The following is a 19,030-nucleotide window of genomic DNA, read 5'->3' as shown; positions in this document are numbered from 1 at the left end:
GGGATTTGTTAAAGTTTTATGATGTCTTGTGATGGCTGACTTCTTAATTTCTTACCAACTAATTATTCAGCATGTAACATAAGTTATTGTAGAGATTTTTTTTCTTCTTTTCTTAAAGGAATGGCCACAGGCTATTATAAGATTCTCCAGTCACTCCTAATATGCTTAACAATACGAGCACCATCTCCTTAAAGCTAACTGTGCCGGAGGGGATTTGAACCACCGTCTTGAGGGGTCTTACACAGAGGATGTCATGCAACAGACTAAGGCATGCAACACAAGTTATTGTAGAGATTAAAGGTCAAATAATTATAAATATTGGTTGATAATTTGTAGAGAAGAAGCTAATGGTTGATTATGCTCTTAATTCTTCTTTGATTTTAATTTAGGTTTTCATATTGGGGGGGTTCAGTTTTAATGTAATTAAATAAAAATTAGAGAGGTGTATCTTTTTTTTTTTTTGAGAAATTTACAAACATACCTCGCAATTCTTACGCATTTACATATCTAACAGCTAAATTTTGATATTTACATTACAAAACATTTGCGTCATGAAAAAGTGTATTTAGCTTTTATAAAAATAGTGATGATAATAATTTTGAAATGATGTCAAATATTTGTGTGTTATGTAAGCAAATATGAAAATTTTGGGGTTTGAGATGTAAATATATAAAAAATGTGCCATTTTTTATGTAAAATTCCATACCCAACTTTTGATGTAAGCAAATGGAAATTCTCCAACTAACAATCAATAGATTACTTGGGGTGAGAATTTTGCAAGAAAAACAAGTAATTTTAAATATTTAGGGAGTTTGCAAAGTTTTGTTTGTGTGATTTGGCTTATTGTGTAATAAACAATAATTGTTATAAAAGTTATGTGTATGTCTTGTTGAGAAGTTAGGAGGAAGAAAAACAAGAATCAACACAAATTCAAAAGAACGCACAGAGATTTACGAGGTTCGACAAAGATGCCTACAATCATAAGAAACTGCAGGCTGACACCACAAGGATTGTTCAGTCGGAAATTTTTTGTTACTATAAAAACATATAAAATAAAAGATTTATAATTAATTACAAAAATAGACTTTCATTATATTTTTTCTTATATATATATATATATATAGACACGCACGCACGCACGCACGCATATACACACAAATTAAGTGATATGCATGTAAATCTTCCATATCCATAAAGAAAAAACTAGTTGTGTGATTTGGCTTATTGTGTAATAAACAATAATCGTTATAAAAGTTATGCGTATGTCTTGTTGAGAAATTAGAGCGAAGAAAAATAGGAATAAACACAAATCTAAAAGAACACACAGAGATTTACGAGGTTCGGCAAAGATGCATACAATCATAAGAAACTGCAAGCTGGCACCACAAAAATTATTCAATCAGAAGTTTTTTGTTAATATAAAAATACATAAAATAAAAGATTTATAATTAATTACAAAAATAGACTTTCATTATATTTTTCTTACACATATAGAGACAAATTAAGTGATATGCATGTAAATCTTCCATATACATAAAGAAAAAAACTAACATACCATATAATTCTAACATATTTATATAACTAACAACTAAAATTTGATAATTACACTTATACCACTTTGATGCCACAAATCTATGCACTTAAAAGTATATTTCACATTTAAAAATTAATTATGATGACATTGTTTATGTCTGTTAAAGATTTATGTTGTATGCATATAAATATAAAAATTTGGGTGTTAGATAATGCATTTGAGAATTGTGGTATGTATATATTGTTTTTCTACAAAGATGAAGGACAACATGTGTCTATCCACCCCATATATGTTAATTCGACCCAGATGGATTCAAACCAAGAACCTAGAGGACCGCCAAAATTGTCAACCAACATGCCTCTACCAACAGACCACTAGTTGCACCCTATATATATATATATTAAAGGAACGACCAGATGCTATTATACGAGCCTCTAACCACCTCTAATATGCCTAACAATTCAAGTACCGCCTCCTTAAGACCAACTGTGCTAGAGGGAATTTGAACCCCCAAACTGAGGGGTCTTCTACCGTGGATGCCAACCACCAGGTCGGGGTACACGACACAACATACATACATATGTCTGCTTGCACCTACATACATACATATGCGTGCACACACATTCATACATACATACATACATATATGTGTGTGTGTGTGTGTAAATGTGAAAACCAAACCATTCATACAAGATAAACGCTCTAACTAAAATTATTTACATATAAATGTTTCTTCTTACGAGGAAATCTCATAAATGTTGTAATACACAAATATACATAGCATAACATAAAACCATCATTTATAAGTGAATCAATCCAAAAGCCCTGAACCCAATACACAAATATGCATTTCAGAGACTTCAAAGTTCGTGCAAAGGAACCCTAAAACAGTTCCTTTTTTTTTTCCATGTAAATGAGCAACAAATTCTCATAATCTTCACTTTCACTATACACTATCCATTCCAGACAAAACGTAATTGCATTACATTCACCAATACTAATGAAGTTGCAACTTACAGCAGATTCATTTGGCAGCTCTGCAAACATCATTTCTTACAAGTGGCAACTCCTACAACAACATTACTCACCTACAAGAAGAAAAAATATTGTGATATTTACAGAAATACCATAAATTTCATGTATATTTACATATCTAATATCCAATGCTTTATATTTATTTAATTAACACAAAAAAACACACCTTTTCATATATATATATATATATAAAGGAATGGCTAGAGGCTATTATACGAGGCTCCAGCCACCCCTAATGTACCGAACAATTCGAGTCCCACCTCCTTAAGACCAACCGTGTCAGAGGGGATTCGAACCCCCAACTTGAGGGGACTCAAATTGTGGATGCCAACCAATAGATCGGGGTACGCCGCCCACATTTTCATCTATATATTTTGATGAGATATATACATTCTAGTCATAGATAAATAAAGATAACATATTTAGGCGTGTTATCACATTAGATATGTAAATACTTAAAAATTCTGTAATGTATATATATATATATATATATATATAATGAGATTTACATACATACCAATAAATCTTACTATTTACATATCTAACATTTAAGCTTTGATATCAACTTACAATAACACTTTAGTATATCATAATCACTTCAATACATCAAAATATTAAAACAAGAGATGTATTTGCACTGTTGTTAAATATTTTAGTGTTTTATAAGTAAATACTAAAAGTTTAGACATTAGAAATATAGACACCTAAGAAGTTCTAATGGGTATGTATGTAAATCTTCCAAATGTATAATAACAATGAGCATATTGAATCATATTTACCAATTTGCCATTTTCATCCACTGACATTGGGTTCTCAACAACAACCGTCACACTGTTACTCTGCTTGCGAGCCTGCAACATAGCACATAAAAATTAAGAGAAATGATATAAGCTGGTTGATTTTGTAGTTATAGAAAAAGTTGGAATGAGCATACAGCTGAAGCTGTGACTGATGTGGTTGAGGGAGGCAAGGGAGTGGGAGGTCTAATAGTACTCATCTGCAAATATATAAATGAAAATTAAATTTGAATAGAGGAGAAAGATGTAAAATAATAAAAGGAAGATTTACATACATACTACATACCACTCAATTCCTATGCATACCACTCAATTCCTATGCATTTACATATCTTACATCAAAATTTTAATTTTTACATATAGACCATCTCACCTATGTATGAAAATGTGTATTTCACGTTTTAGAAGTTAAAATAATAGTATTTTTGATGTGATATGAAAGGTCTGAGTGTTAAATATGTTAGAAGTAAAATTTCAAAGTTAGACATGAAAATACATAAAAATTGGGTGGTATGTATGTAAATGCCGCCAAAAATAAAATTGCTGGCATACCCCGACATTGGTGATATAGCGGCATACTGCACATTTGACAGAAGGAGCTCCATAAGGATACATTAGAGTTGTCCGGCAATGACCACAACTCAATTGAGCAACCTGGTTGGCTATTTACAAGCAAATAAAAAAAAAAAAATGTTAGCATTTGATTTTAAAGATTAAGCAGATGGTTTTGTAATTCTGCTCATTCCTTTAGAGAAAATAACTTAAGAAAAAAAAGTTTTAAATAAAGAGTATAGATAATAATCTTCTTTAAAGGTTTAATTTGTAGATGACTCCAATGTCAATGATTTGATAGAAGTCTCAAATCTACTCTATATATGCAAAAAATGCATTAAATGCAATAGATATCTGCCAATTTTTAAATTTTTCATAAAATTCCTATATAGTTACATATCTAACATCTAAACTTTCATATTTGTGTGCTAGGTAAGTAAATTTCTCTTTTTTCATTCTAAATGTAAGAAGTCATTGGTTATAAATGGGTTTACTCTATAGAGCTTCACTCTAATGATACCCGACATTGCTACAAAGGACATTTATTTGTCTTTGGTAAAGTGCAAGCATTGGGTTGATTATAAAGAAATGTTTTTTTATTAAAACTATAAGGACGATATTAAAAATGATTATCTCAATTATTGCTTTACGAGGATGGCCACTCCGCAAGGCAGCCATTAAAACTTTCTTCCGTCAAGGTTATCTCAAGGAGGAGATCAACAAGGTTCTTCGACCCGACGCAATTCCGCCTCCTCTTTCAAATTTATGAAAACTAAAGCACCCTCTAAATGCTTTGAAATAGGCCACCTAAGCATGATTCAAAAAATTTAGGCCAAAACTACATTCTTCTTTCAAATAAAGACAAAAAAACTCAACATTACTTCTTTGCAAGACATCCAATGGCTTTGTAAGACATCTAGTGGCATTGCAATTTTCATAATTTATTATTATTGGGGGAAAATTAGATCAAATAAGTCATCTACAATATTATTAGGCCGCTAAAATGCTTCCTTCGTAGAGCTCCAATAGCAATAAACATAAACATAAAGTATCATAGTGTGATGCCATTATATTTCAATAATTAGTAGGATACTTAAATTATTTCACAATTTCTCAACTTTATATTTCCTTAGTCATGAAATAACTTAGTCAATTATGTAAATAACTCCTCATTTAATTTAATCATCATTCGTCGAATCATTTGACATCTTATTGATAATAAGACGTGTTTTCACTAGGATGAGAACCCCCAAGTGAAAGCAAGCAATTTTGGGCCAGCAAATCTTCTATCATTCCTTTGTATAAATTTGAATGAGAAAATCACTAATCAACCAAATATGCATTAAATATCATAAAAGCCCACTTCTTAGCAAAGATTTTGATTGATAAAATCACGAGCATTATTTTATCTAATCCATATTGATTTTTTTTATTAGAACCCCTAAGTGAAAGCAAGCAATTTTGCACAACAAATCGTCTACTAATCTACACTTCAACGACACCAATCATATCACCTGATAATTGCCTTTTCTATAATTTGACATTGCAACTAATGACCAATGCTTAAAAAAAATTAGTATGAAAGAATCAAAATACAAGCATATCTAATCCTCAATTAATATTACCATGAACATAACAAATCGACTTCAAGTTGGCTCATGTTCAAAATTGATTTCATTTTGCCCTAGATCAGATCAAAGAAGCTTAATTTTAACAATAACTAATGTTCATCATTAAGAATTACTAGCATGCATAATACATATATATATATATATATATATATATATAGAGCATAACACAAATAAACTCAACCTTATAGTAGCTCAGCTAGAAATTGGCTTGAAAATTGGTAGCGAAAACTTTGGCATGTCGAGAATTAGTTTAGCTTCGTTTGAGCTCAGTTTGTTCAAAATATAATTCAATCTTTAAGTAAAGTCTCAACACTATAAATAGCAGTGAAAACAAAATGAGTCAAGTTGATCCAATTAGAGCTCAAAATTGTCCCCAACATATATATGTTGGCTTAAAATTAACTCATAGCTTGACCCAACTCAATAGTAGGTCACTGTGTGTGTGAACTACTGATATTTTGGCTTATCTCAAATCGTGTCAATTTTATTTCAGCCCAACTTAAATATTAGACTGAGGTAAAAATTAGCTTGTGGCTTAGCTTGATCTTACTTTGATATCTAAGCTTTACATATAATTATTTTTACTTGATTCAAGCTTGATCCAAAGCAAAAATCAATTCAATTTTGAACGTTCTCATAAGCCAAAATCTCAGCTTCATAGAATTACAAATATCCATTCACTCGTGATATCTAAGCTTTACATATAATTATATAGATGTTAAACTATGAAAGTATAAATCTCACACATCAACAAATTAAAAAAAAAAAAAACTCCATAACGTCATATAACCAAAGGAAAGCCCATATATAGTAGAATGCTGTGAAAATTAGAGAGTAAGAGGCTATTTGTTTAGTTGATGTTATATAATACCATGTCATTAGTACATATCAACTACTTGTTCACTAACATCTTTAAATAATGATTTCCTAACTACTAATTATATCCTATCGCATTTTAAAAGCCATCTACATGTTCGAGAAATTTATTGACATTTGTGTGTCAAACTAACAAACTAAAAAAATTACTCTTGTTTGGGAGGAAATATTCAGTGTGTTATATGTACCAAATCTTGGCCCCTTTAAATAGCATACATAAAGTATATTTTTCAAATGTACACTTTTCCTAATATTACTTTTTTGGAAGATTCACATACATACCATTCCATTCTTATGTACTTGCATATCTAACACCTAAATTTCAATTTTTACAGATATACCACCTTACCTATGCATGAAAAGATGTATTACACTTTTAAAAAGTAAAACATTGGCTGGTATAAATGTAAAAAAGTAAAGTTTAGGTGTTATATATGTAAATAAATAGGAATTGGGTGGTATGTGCGTAAATGCCCCTACTTTTTTAACATACCAATACTTCGTCTCAATCTAGAGCATATATAAATGATAACTCTGGATTCTTTCATGAACAAGGAAACATCTCCTAGGAACTTAGTAAAGATATAATATGTCACTTATTCAAAAATGGAAAGTGAAAAGAAAGGGAATAATAATATTTTTGGAAAGCACAACATACAAATTGAAATTACAAACAACTTCAATGTATTTAGTTTATTTATACAACACAAAATTTACTACAATATAGATGACGGTACAGTTTGTATTTAGCCTTTGCATTGGAACTAATAATAATAGTTTGCTCCTTACTTTTCAGGAGCCGGATGATCTCCAGCAAAAATATAATATTCCAAGGAGACTTCCTTAACTAAAGCTAGCATATTCAATATCAAAGAATGCTTCAATATTTAAATTTAGGATTTTAGCATACAAATACCCTTTTTCCAAAAGATTTATTGATATACCTAAGAATTCACATGAAAGTTTTCCAATACTTTTGTTTAGGACTTTGTATATGAAAGCTAATAAAAACCATGTAGCAACTATATAAATCAACTTGGCAACCAACCTTCAAAATTGAGACAAGTTAACAAATAGTTCTTCATAATCAAATGTGGTCTGAAACTCCATAGGAGTATTCCAAGCTTACAATCAAATAGATAATTTTCTTTGGGAAGATTAATAGCATACTTTCTTTAAAATGGCAAACCCCCATTTTAAAAGCAAGAAAATTAAAAAATAGCAAAATACTTGGGTTGTTCAAGGCGTTTAGTGATAGAACACATTTGCAAATAGTGATTTACCTTAGAGATGTCATTATAATCGCTACCAATGAAAAATATGCATCCACATAAACGTGCATGACAAAGCATGACTTATGTTCGACAAATAAAAATGATATGTAGCTCTCTACTACGACCACTTTCAACAAATATTATGTAAAATTTATCACATCAAGCTAATAGACAACTTTTAAGGTTATAGATAGCCTTCCTAAGTAAACATACACGTTCCTTCTCTTGAACAACATACTCAGAAGGTTGCTCTGCAAAACAACCAACTGAAGTTCATCATAAGAGAAAACACTAATCACATTCATTATTATGGAGATCAAGCTTGATTAATGCCTGCTAAAATAAAAATTCAAAGAGTTAAATCTAGGAAAAAGGAAGAATGTATCAAAATAGTCTGTGTCATAAACCAAAGTGAATCATTTGGCAACTAACCAAGCTTTATATCAATTGATAGAAACATCAGGATGAAATTTATCCGTGAAAAACCAATAGCAATTAATGGTATTAACCTCAGAAGGACAGTAAACCAAATCCACGGTATACTGACTACTACCCATCTAAGAATCCATAGCTTTTTTCAAAGAGAGATTCTTAACTAATTATTATCAAGTGCCAGGAATAGAGATAGAGGATAAAGAAAGGGAAAATTTTTTAGAAAAAAGAATAAATGATTAGATTCCATATCAGAGTAAAAAGGATAAACATTACAATATATTTTATCATTTTGTAGGGCGTTTCAAGTAAATGAGAAAGATTCAGCAAATGAATACTCGATTGAATCATAAATTGTACATTAAGTGTTGCTATAAAAGGAGGTTGAAGGTAACTCTAAGGAGGCAGAAAAAATTGTGATCTCATAAAAAATAACATTGACGAAAGTATATATCTGGTAAAACCATTACTTCTATCTCCTATGCTGCAGTTTTGGGTGTGAACAAGCACTTGTTCAGCAAGTTGAAAAAAACTCAAGGTTCACCCGCGTGAAAACTTTTCTGGTGACGAATTGCTATTGATGCAATACCAACCAACTGTTGGCTGTTAAAGAGGGGGCTTACGGATGGCAGATGCTGCCAGTGGAGCTGTAATGTGTTCGAGGACACAAATCATATAACTTCAATATGCAAAGTACTTCTGGCTACCAAACAGAAATTACTGCTGCAGTGGGGAATTTCCATTCCAGATTTTGGAAATGCTCAGGAGGTTCTCCAGGTTCTCTCCAAACCCACGGATGATTCGATTGGTTTTATTTCTTTATATTATCAATGTTAAGCGTGACCTCCACAAATAAATCAAAGCAATAGGAGACTGTTACTAAACGCTTTTTGGTTCCCCTCTTCTTCCTTCTTATTCAGGTGGCATCGGCATTGTTATTCGGGACAAAATTGTTGATCTGATTCTTGCGACAGGTCGACCCATTGAGCATTGGGATTCAGCCAACGTGGAACTTGCTGCTATTTCTTCTATTTGTCATTACCTTGAGCCATGGATGCTTGATGTGATAGGATTATTATTGCAAGCAAAAATATCAATATTATATCAGCTCTTCAACAAGCAAAGGATACCAACACTTGAAGATACAACTGCAAGGTTTGGTGGACTTGTCTTTTTTGTCATCCTTCAAACAAATCTTATTCCAACATATAGATAAATAAAAAAATATAGTTGCCCATACTTGTGCTCAAAATGCTACGTTTGATGGGTTTTTTGTTAGGAATGTGGATAGTTCACACTTTCTTTTTTATTCCATCCCTTTTGAGCCTGCCCATATTTTGTAGGGCCTGGCCCATTTTATACTATTTTGTAATTTTTTTGATCTATTAATGCAATATGCACATTTCAAGGATAAGAAGATCAGTAAAATGACATCCTTTTATGTGCAAGAATGCCAAAATAATATGTACCGAATGGGACAAGGAGAAAGCTTTTCTGATTATCAAAAGACTAAACAAAATATCCATGTTGGTAGAGTAAACAAAAGTTGGACAAGAATCAAAAGAGAGGTAGATGAAGAGATAGCAAGCTGTCAATATTGCATCTCCTCAAAATTGTCAACGAACATTCGAATGGAACATTAAGGTTCAAGCAAGATCAAACAGAGAGCAATTTATGCAATCAAACACACCATTCTGTCTAGACAATATATGAGCAAAGTTTTCATGAACTATACAACTATTGAAACAAAAGTTTATGAAATTGAGATTGTATAAATTTCAAAGCATTATCAATGTGTAAAATTTTAATTAAGATACAGAATTGCACTTCAATTTCTTTGATGAAATGTTGAAAAATATGTGCAACTTCTGACCAACATTTGACAAGTAATACTAAAATAATCATCAATGTGAGTGACAAAATACTAGAATCCCAAGTTATGAGAACAGGATATAGGCCCTAAATGCATGAAAGGAGAAACCAAAAAGAAGATGTTGAGTACTAGTAAAAAGGGAAGGAACATAAATACATTGGTATTACCCAATTTTTAGGCAGGAAATTCACACTAATAGAGTGAAAAAATAATAATAATAATAATAATTTGAAAGTCTATCTGAAGAAGATGACAAAATTAACAATCCCAATAATATGAAGTATTAGATGAAAAGATGGTGAAAAGAGCATCAATTGTTCGTATTAGATACTTATAACTTTTAACACTACCAATTATCTTCCTTAAGCAAAGATGCTAAAAAATATAATGAAAAGGATAAAATGTAGCTGAACAATTATGAATCTTAAAAATATTTTAAATAGACAAACAATTGACAGCAAAAGACATGTAGAACTTCTAAAAGAAAAGAGAACCATAAGCAACAATGATAGGTGATAGATAGGATATATGCAGAGATTAGGATAAACCATGACATGAGATAAGGCACCTAACTTGAAAACCCATGACACGGAGGTCAAAATAGCTATAATAAAAGAGAAAACATAACAGATAGCGATTTTTATGATTGTGGAGTTTCATATAGCTATAGTGAAAGAGAAAGCACAGGAGATGGTTATTTTTATGATAGTTGAAGTAGTTAGCTTGCCTTCCAAAGAAATAAAATTTGTCTTGAAAGAGTAGGAACCAAAGGGGAAAGGAAGAGTCAAATTAATGTGAAAACATCCCAAATAGTGGAGGGGTAAACATATTTCTCCCAACAACGTTCAGGAGGATAAGAAATGAGGCCGCAATGAGGGCAAGGGAAAAAAGTATTACAATCATGACCACCATTACTCTGCTAAAATGACGATGATTGCCCTTACCACCTGTAAAGATAGCTACCAAATATGATTGACACAAAGAACTTTAGATGAATCAAATAAAATATTAGCTACCATGGAGTCACCAACTAAATAAAATTATACACCTTACAATGAAGAGTGCAAACTGGAGATAAATTTGGTAAAAAAATTCTTCATTTCGTTTTTTGCCAAACAATCAAGTTAATCGTGAAGGAATGTTTGTAGTAACACACTACTTTCCTTGCAAAGGACGATAGTATTTTTGGAGGTCCTTTATCACTTTATTGATCTTATAATATAGATTTTAAGCAACAGAGATCACATTCTAAAAGTTGGTTTAACAAAGAAAGCCCCACATCTTAGATATGCGAGCTACAAAAATTCAAGCTTGGCTCTCATGAAAGAGTACGTTCCAAGTCAAATTTTTATAAGGCAGTTTAGATTTTAGATAAGATGCTATCCATAAATTTCACCCTCATTTTGCACAAAAAAAAAATTTCTGGCTCCAAGTTTTGTATGAGCGTATACCCCTATGGTTGATTATCTCTCCTAATAACTAAAAAAAACTTCCAATTAGAGCTAGTTGTTAGACTTTTTAAGAGAAAAACTTATAGTAGAAGCAATTTAAAATTTAAATTAAATAAGTTTACCACATTTAGCTGGGAATGGATGATGCGAGGAATGATCCGAGCAAGTAAAACAACGTCGAAGAAGTCTTTGGATAACATGATTTGAGCAAAATTTAATTTAAATCAGTAAGTCTCATCAATTTTCTTCTCCTTCATTTTCTTGGTCCTGCCAACATCTTCCACAGCGAGTGGCAATCACGTGTTCTTCAATTCTTCAATGCCAAGGGTTTCAAGAACTTAAGCATGAATAGAAGGAGACATAGGAGAGATGAGAGAGGGGGAGGGGAACACGAGCAAGCATACGTAAGAAAAAAAATAATACAAGCAAGTGGGCAGATGTATCATAAATTTACCTTTTATTTTCTCTCTTTTTAGTCAAAGACACAAGAGATTGAAACTCATGCGGCAACATTGGCACGAGATAGATCACACATGACAATAGTCATAGGCGCGCATAGTAACTTAAGAAATATGTAATTTCATACTCACACTTAGGAAACTTGATGGTGTCACTACTTTTAGAAAAAAAATCATCATGATGCAGTTAATGTAAGAAGCAATAAGAAAATGGCCACAACCATAGAAGAGTTGGCAAACTAAAATTTAATTATGAACTCATGTTAGAGGGTTTCATCTAAATATTAAGAGAGATAGAAGCCATGACACTATTAAAAGAGAAATAGAGAGACTAAGAGGAAAATTAGATGCAGGCATGGAAAGATCAGACCCCAAGTAAGATGGGGCTGTTCCGTGAAGCGAAGGCAAGATGCAAGATTAGATGCAGGCATTGAACAAAGCTAGAAGAGGGAGAAAGACCGAAAGGTAAAATAGACAGAGAAAGGAGAAGTTTAGGTAGGTGAAATCGGATAGGGAATAGTGGTGCTCGGATACCTTTTTGAGTGGGAATAATTTAGTAGCATTTCGAATATCAATGTACACAAATAGGCATTCATGAACAATACAACCTACAAATACAGTTTTTTCTAATTGTAATTTCTTAATATGTCATCAAATAAAATTTTAAAATCACCATTGATATTTCTAGATAACATTAGATTATTAACATAACATTTAACCAAACATACTTAATTTGATAGATTCATTGAGTGAAAAATATTGTTATCTACATGATAGTGTTAGCTAAAGAATATTCAACCAAACAACTCCTGAGTCTCATATGGACAAACATGGAAGATTATTTTTTCTACTGTGAACATAAAATATAAAGTTTAACATGCATTGTCGTCAAATAACAGTCAACACGGTCAATATTAGCATACAAATAGCTAGTATTGATACCAATAAATCCTTTATTGCAACATTTAAATATTCAAACATAACAAAATACCTGCTCTTGCGACATTTATCGTGTTACAGCAGGAGCACCTTACAGTAGATGCACCACGAGCATACATCAACAAAATTTGACACCCTCCACATATTATCTGAGCCCTATCTGCAAATTCAAAATTGTAGAGAAGCATATAAGTTGCTAAACTCCTTATCCATTTTAAAATTTGTAGAGAAGAAAACAATATTTTTCTTGCACTTTAAAATGTAAAGCAAACAAAAGACATGAACTAGTTACAGTTGATAGGAAATTGTTTGCCCAATTGTATGGCTCAATACTTTAAAAACAGGTTAGCGATGAGCCAAGGCAATTATCATAGCAGGCTATATATAGAGTACTGGTTTTGCCCTAACCTACCATTAGGAATAAAGTCAAGCACAAATCATACTCTAGTATTCAAGAAATTGAAAAATAATAATAATAATAATCTACAAATTCATCTCAGCACATATAACAATTCGTTTTATGGTTTCCCCTTTAGGCTCTCTTTTCTAATCATTTTTATTTATTCTGCAAATTTGCATGAAAAGTTGCAACCCACGGTAAATTTGTTTAATCCAAGTCAAGCTAGGGTTCTTATCCCTTGCAGAAGCTACTAAATTGTTGATTCAGGTACCAAACATAAAATAAGAAATAAAGAACTAAATCTTAAATGTTTATCAGATGACGAATTCAAACGTTTAGACATATCTAGTTATAAATTAAAAAAGGATATACAGTATTTTGGGGATGGAAAATTAACTGGTGCTTCAGATGGAATGCGCTAATAAATTAAATTATGGTGAAAAATAATCAAGATTAGGAAGAACACCCTATAAGTGATAAGCTAACTCAATTTTTTGCAAGGAATATTGACGGAGGCTGTGTTAGAATTTAAGACTTTTTATGCAGACCAACACTCAATGTAAAAAACAATGGCACAGGCCATTAATCATAAACCATTTTCACCACCTTACTAGAACACCCCTAATTCATTTGTAATAGAAATTAAAGATCAAAAAAGCCATACAAAATTTCATGCAATCCAAAGAAACTTAGAAATGGAGCGAACCCAACAAGATAAAAAAAAAATCATAAAAGAAGAAGAGGAGAAGAAAATGAGGAAAAGAGGAAAAAGTTCATTAACAAAATAAGCCTTAACAATTGTACCAGGAGAAAGCCTTCAAAATAAAATTTTAAGTTTCACACTTGATTAAAAAATGAAATCCAAGACGAAAATTTTGCACCTCAAAATATAAATTTTACTTGACATCAATGATTTTTGTACATTCTTTAGATGCCTGTGTATAAAAAACAAAGTAACTCCAAATATAGCCTCCATTGACAAGAATCGTAGTAAGAAACTTCTTTAGAAGCTAGTGGAAGTCAATAATGGAAGAAGCAAACCACATAAGATTAATATGATTTCTTGAAAATTTTACAAAGATACATTAAATGGGCTAAAGGGGGAAAAAAGAAGAATCTAGGACATCAGTTAATGTTTAATGGTATATAAACAAATCCGGTAATTAAAATTTAGACTAATATTAGAATAATTGAAGAATTTTGAACATGAATACCTTGTTCCTATTCATTATATAACTTTATAATAATCTTGTCATTTTAAAAGTTAATTTCTTAAGGGTTCCTAAAGTAAACCACTAAGGATGTAGGTGAACTATTACTTATCCCCTTCATTGAATTTCACATACATTTCATTAAAATTTTGTGTAGACTTATAATCAATATAGTTATAAAAAATGCTAACAAAAATATTTTTCTGCAAATTAGGATATGATTAATGAACAAGATGTATGAAGGCTATAATGCATGCAGAGGTAATAGAAAGTTTCTTATATGCTATCTAATCGATGCAATATATCTAATTCTAAAAGGGGCTAAAGATGAAGAAAACTTAAAATGTATTTTTATGAGATTCCATAAGGTTTATTTCAGATAACCAGTAAAAATTACACAAATACTTCCTACTTAAAGAAAAAATACACAATTGAATTAGAAATTGAACATAATGAATCATATACCTCTGCAATCAACTAGAAAAAGTGAAAATTTAATATTCATACTTTCTTTAAAATCATTGTGATTAATAAATCCATAGATATGCAAATGTAGCTTGACTTTCATTATTAAATTGTTATGAAAATTTAAATTAAGAATATTATTAAAAAATAAAATCAATATAAGTTTAATGAGAAAAAATAAGGTTAACTTTAGTAATAGTATTTATTACATAATTGAAATTAATTAATCTTCATTTAATTAGCTAAGAGGCTAATAAAGTTAAAAAAATCCTAACTATAATAACTAAATATTTCCTAAATAACTAAAAACAATTTTAAGTTAATTAAGGTTTTGATTATCAAAGATGCCCAGGAGTGGAGGAAGAGCATTTTAGTCCCCATTTTTAAGAATAAAGGGGGTGCACAAAAGTGCGCAAATTATCGAGGAATTAAATTAGTGTGTTATACATTAATATTATGAGAAAGAGTAATTGAACATAGGTTAAGACGTGAAATAAATATTTCTCATAACCAGTTTAGATTTATGTCAGGCAAGTCTACTGTGGAAGCTATACATTTATTGAGAGGTTTGATGGAGAAATACAAAAAGAGTAAGGGGGATCTACATATGATTTGTATTGATTTAGAAAAAGCTTACGAAAAGGTTCCAAAAAAAGTTCTTTGGAGAGTTCTAGAAAAGAAAGTGTCGATATGACTTATAATCAAATCATTAAAGACATGTATACAAGAGATGTTACTTGTGTTTGAACAGAAGGAAGATGGCCAAGTATTTTTCTATTTCAGTTGAATTAAATCAGAGATCCGCTTTGAGCCAATATATTTTTGCTTTAGTTATGGATGCTCATACTAGACATTTACAAAAGGATGTATCTTGGTATATGCTTTTCACTGATGAAATCCTTCTTATGGATAAGACTAGAGAAACAGTTTAGGAAAAACTTGAATTATGGAGGTATACATTTGTTTTGGTAGATCTAAAACTGAATACATGGAATATAATTTTAGTAGTAGTAGATCTAGTGGCAGAGTTGTAACAATGAGATTTCAAATCATTAAATGGATTGAACCTTTTAGATATCTTGGGTCAATAGTATAAAGTGATGGGGAAGTTATTAGTAGAATTCAAGTTGGATGGTTGAAGTGGAGGAATGCATCGGGCCTATTGTGTGATAGAAAAGTACAGTTTAGCTAAAAGGAAAATTTTATAAGATGGTGATAAGACCTGCAATGCAAAGAATGTTATCATTTAAAAGAGAAGCATAAAACTAAGTTAAGTGTTGTTGAGATAAGAATGCTTAGGTGGAGAGTGACATGACACCTAGAGACAATGCGAATCAAATGTATCCGTGAAAGAGTTAGTTTAGCTCCAGTGACAAACAAGATTAGAGAAAGTCGTCTTAGATGGTTTGGTCACATTAAATGTAGATCATCTAATGATCCGTTTAGGAGAGTAGATGTTTAAGATTCGACTTATAATAACAAAGATAGTGGTAGACCTAAAAAGACTTGAGCATGTTGTATAAAAAATGATTTTAATTTATTAAAATTAAATGAAAAAGGATTCATGTAGCCAACCACACTTAGTGTGGAAAAAACTTGTTGTTGCATGGTTTTGATTATCAAATTTTTAGCATATATTTAACACTACTAAGTACCATATATGATATACCAAATTAATTATAAAATATTTTTATAATTAGTTTGTGATTATTAATTATTGTTATATTTTTTAAATTTCTATGACAGATTTAATATAAAATGGGTTAAAATATGCAGCCGATCAAAATCTAGATCCAACTAGTTAGAGATTGTTTGGGATCACTTATGGTTTTTATTTTTATCTTTGCTTTTATTTTAAAAACATGTTTCACATGTTTTTATTTTTATTTTAAAACACAAATTAGCTTATTTTTTAAAATAATCGAAGCATCTAAAAGTTGTTTTGAGTGTTTTAAAAACGAATAAACATACTATATCCACAAACAAGTTATCATTTCAAATCAAAACATAAACAAAATAAAATAAAATAAAAAATCAAAATCAAAAGTGATCTCAAACAGCCCCTTCACATATTAATATTTTCATTCTCCTCAACTGCAAGAAACATAAATAAAACACCCAAACATTAAAATTATTGCAACCTACATTTAGAATAATAATGACCCTAATTGCATTATATTCCACATCTCTAGACACATCCAAGACCACGAAATCTTAATTGGAAGCAAAATAGCCCAAAATTGTATATTAAGCTTACCTGAGAACTCAATCCGCAATAGCAATAAAGCTCAACAACGAAAAAAAAAAAGAACAAAATATATTCTAGAAATAGAGCTCCGCATTTAAAATAATGTAATGCATGTACAATTAAGAAAAATATTAATTCATGTATTTTATAAATATTAAGTTGTTTATTACGTAGTAATGATATTAATTTAACTTTTAAGTCAATAAATATTAAAGTTGATTGATTTTAAATTAAATTTAATATTAATATGAATAGTCTACTTATTTGAAGATAATATATATGGGAAAAAATAGAAATTATAATTTGAGTTTTGGCATGATCAACAAACGAGTATATGAGAGGTGAAATATTGATTGACGAGAGTAAGGGAAAACCACTTTAAAAGAGTGGTAAGTAAAAGAAGTTGATTTCAAGAAGAAAGAGAAACAAACACGTCTTATGAATAAAGTGAGTAATTGCATTTTTGTTTGAACTAAATATATTTCTTTGAAGGATAAAAGTATTTTCTTATCTAATTAGAATCATATTTGAATTATTTGAATCATTATATGCATTAAAAATCCTATTATATGTTTAAATTCAATATAATAACATGAACAATGTAACGTGTTTTTTTCATTGTCCGTTCATTACCTTCACATTGAAAATATATTGTATGATTAATTTAATCAAATGAAAAATTTGTGCTAAGTAAATCATAGGAGTCACCCACTTATGGTACTTGCTAGGGGCACAATTATACAAATGCATGAAAATTAAAATAAAAAGACTAAAAATAAATAAAAATAAAAATGAAAATGATTGGACCTTACTTGGTACCATATTTTAGACAATACTTGAGAGAAAGCTTCTTAAATGAAAATGCATTTAAAATATTATATAGTTTCTAATTAAAGAAAAATGCAATTATTTAAAGGTTAAAATAAGAATGAAATTTTAATTGATCATTTTTGAACAACCTGCATGTAAAAATATATGCATAAAAGATAGTACACAATAAAATTATAATTATTTACTAAGTTGTTGTTTAATTTCATCGTTTTAATGTTTATTTTAGAAAAGGCTCCTTTGAATTAAAATAAAAGACATAAGAATATGTTTATAAAAGAATTAAAGCAAATGAAAATAGGTATCAAACGGTAATGTTTCAGTGTTACTTTTTTTTTATTAGTATTATTGCAACTTGGATCGTCATATGTATTTCAATGATTATGAATTCAGGTGGTTTAGTATCTCTTTACTATTTGAATGATTCTTGTTTATGGATTATTGTGAATTTGACACTGATATGACACTGTTCCAATCTTCGTAATTCCAAACTCTTAGGTCAGATATCATAATGCTCTCAGTAAGTAAAATGTTTTGACATAAAAGTCGATATAGCTAAGACTCCAGTTTGATTCAATTGACTATTAGATGATCTAAAAATCCTATACTAACATTATCTTTAATTTCATGCAATGGCATGAACCACAGTGTTGACCTCATTTTTGTGAGGTCTTAGTCTCCTACTCCCAGAACCTATAATCTAGCCTTAGGAGTTCCTGGTTGACCATCCTAGCGGACTAGTAATGGAGCCCGCCTCCCATAGAACTTCAAGCCACTTCTTGACTCATTTTTGTGAAGAACTCGCATGAGTGGTTCCAAGCACTCAACTTCTAGTTGCAAGGGCTAAGGACCAACATGTAGAGGGCTCGAAATTGAGTTCCTATAGGATCAACAGCCTTAGGTGAACCCTTTGTGACTCGATTACTCGCGAACGCCGCATTTCACGCACTCACTGCATCACACACAATTTTGGCTTAAATTGACTCGCCCGCCGGCGAACTCGTCCGGCCGACCCCAGATGACGAA

The 19,030-nt window shown here is 30.7% G+C and overlaps 1 protein-coding gene across 1 annotated transcript in view; it reads right to left on the bottom strand.

Annotated features, from left to right (window-relative positions):
* Positions 1-2,317: 2,317 nt before the first annotated feature.
* Positions 2,318-19,030, bottom strand: part of LOC110037534 (protein LOL3) — a 33,196-nt gene continuing 16,483 nt past the window's right edge. Inside the window, exons 3-7 of the mRNA XM_020742199.1 lie at positions 12,905-13,012; positions 3,919-4,028; positions 3,504-3,566; positions 3,349-3,420; positions 2,318-2,622 (exon numbers count right to left, since the gene is read on the bottom strand). Of these exons, the coding sequence (XP_020597858.1) occupies positions 2,581-2,622; positions 3,349-3,420; positions 3,504-3,566; positions 3,919-4,028; positions 12,905-13,012 (395 nt within the window). The 3' untranslated portion in view covers positions 2,318-2,580. The remainder of the gene's footprint in view (positions 2,623-3,348; positions 3,421-3,503; positions 3,567-3,918; positions 4,029-12,904; positions 13,013-19,030) is intronic.

The sequence above is a fragment of the Phalaenopsis equestris genome, unplaced genomic scaffold, assembly GCF_001263595.1.
Source record: "Phalaenopsis equestris unplaced genomic scaffold, ASM126359v1 Scaffold220620, whole genome shotgun sequence".
In the NCBI taxonomy this organism is placed as follows: domain Eukaryota; kingdom Viridiplantae; phylum Streptophyta; class Magnoliopsida; order Asparagales; family Orchidaceae; genus Phalaenopsis; species Phalaenopsis equestris.
Note: the sequence above shows the minus strand (reverse complement) of the source record. Positions and strands in the feature narration are given on the sequence as shown.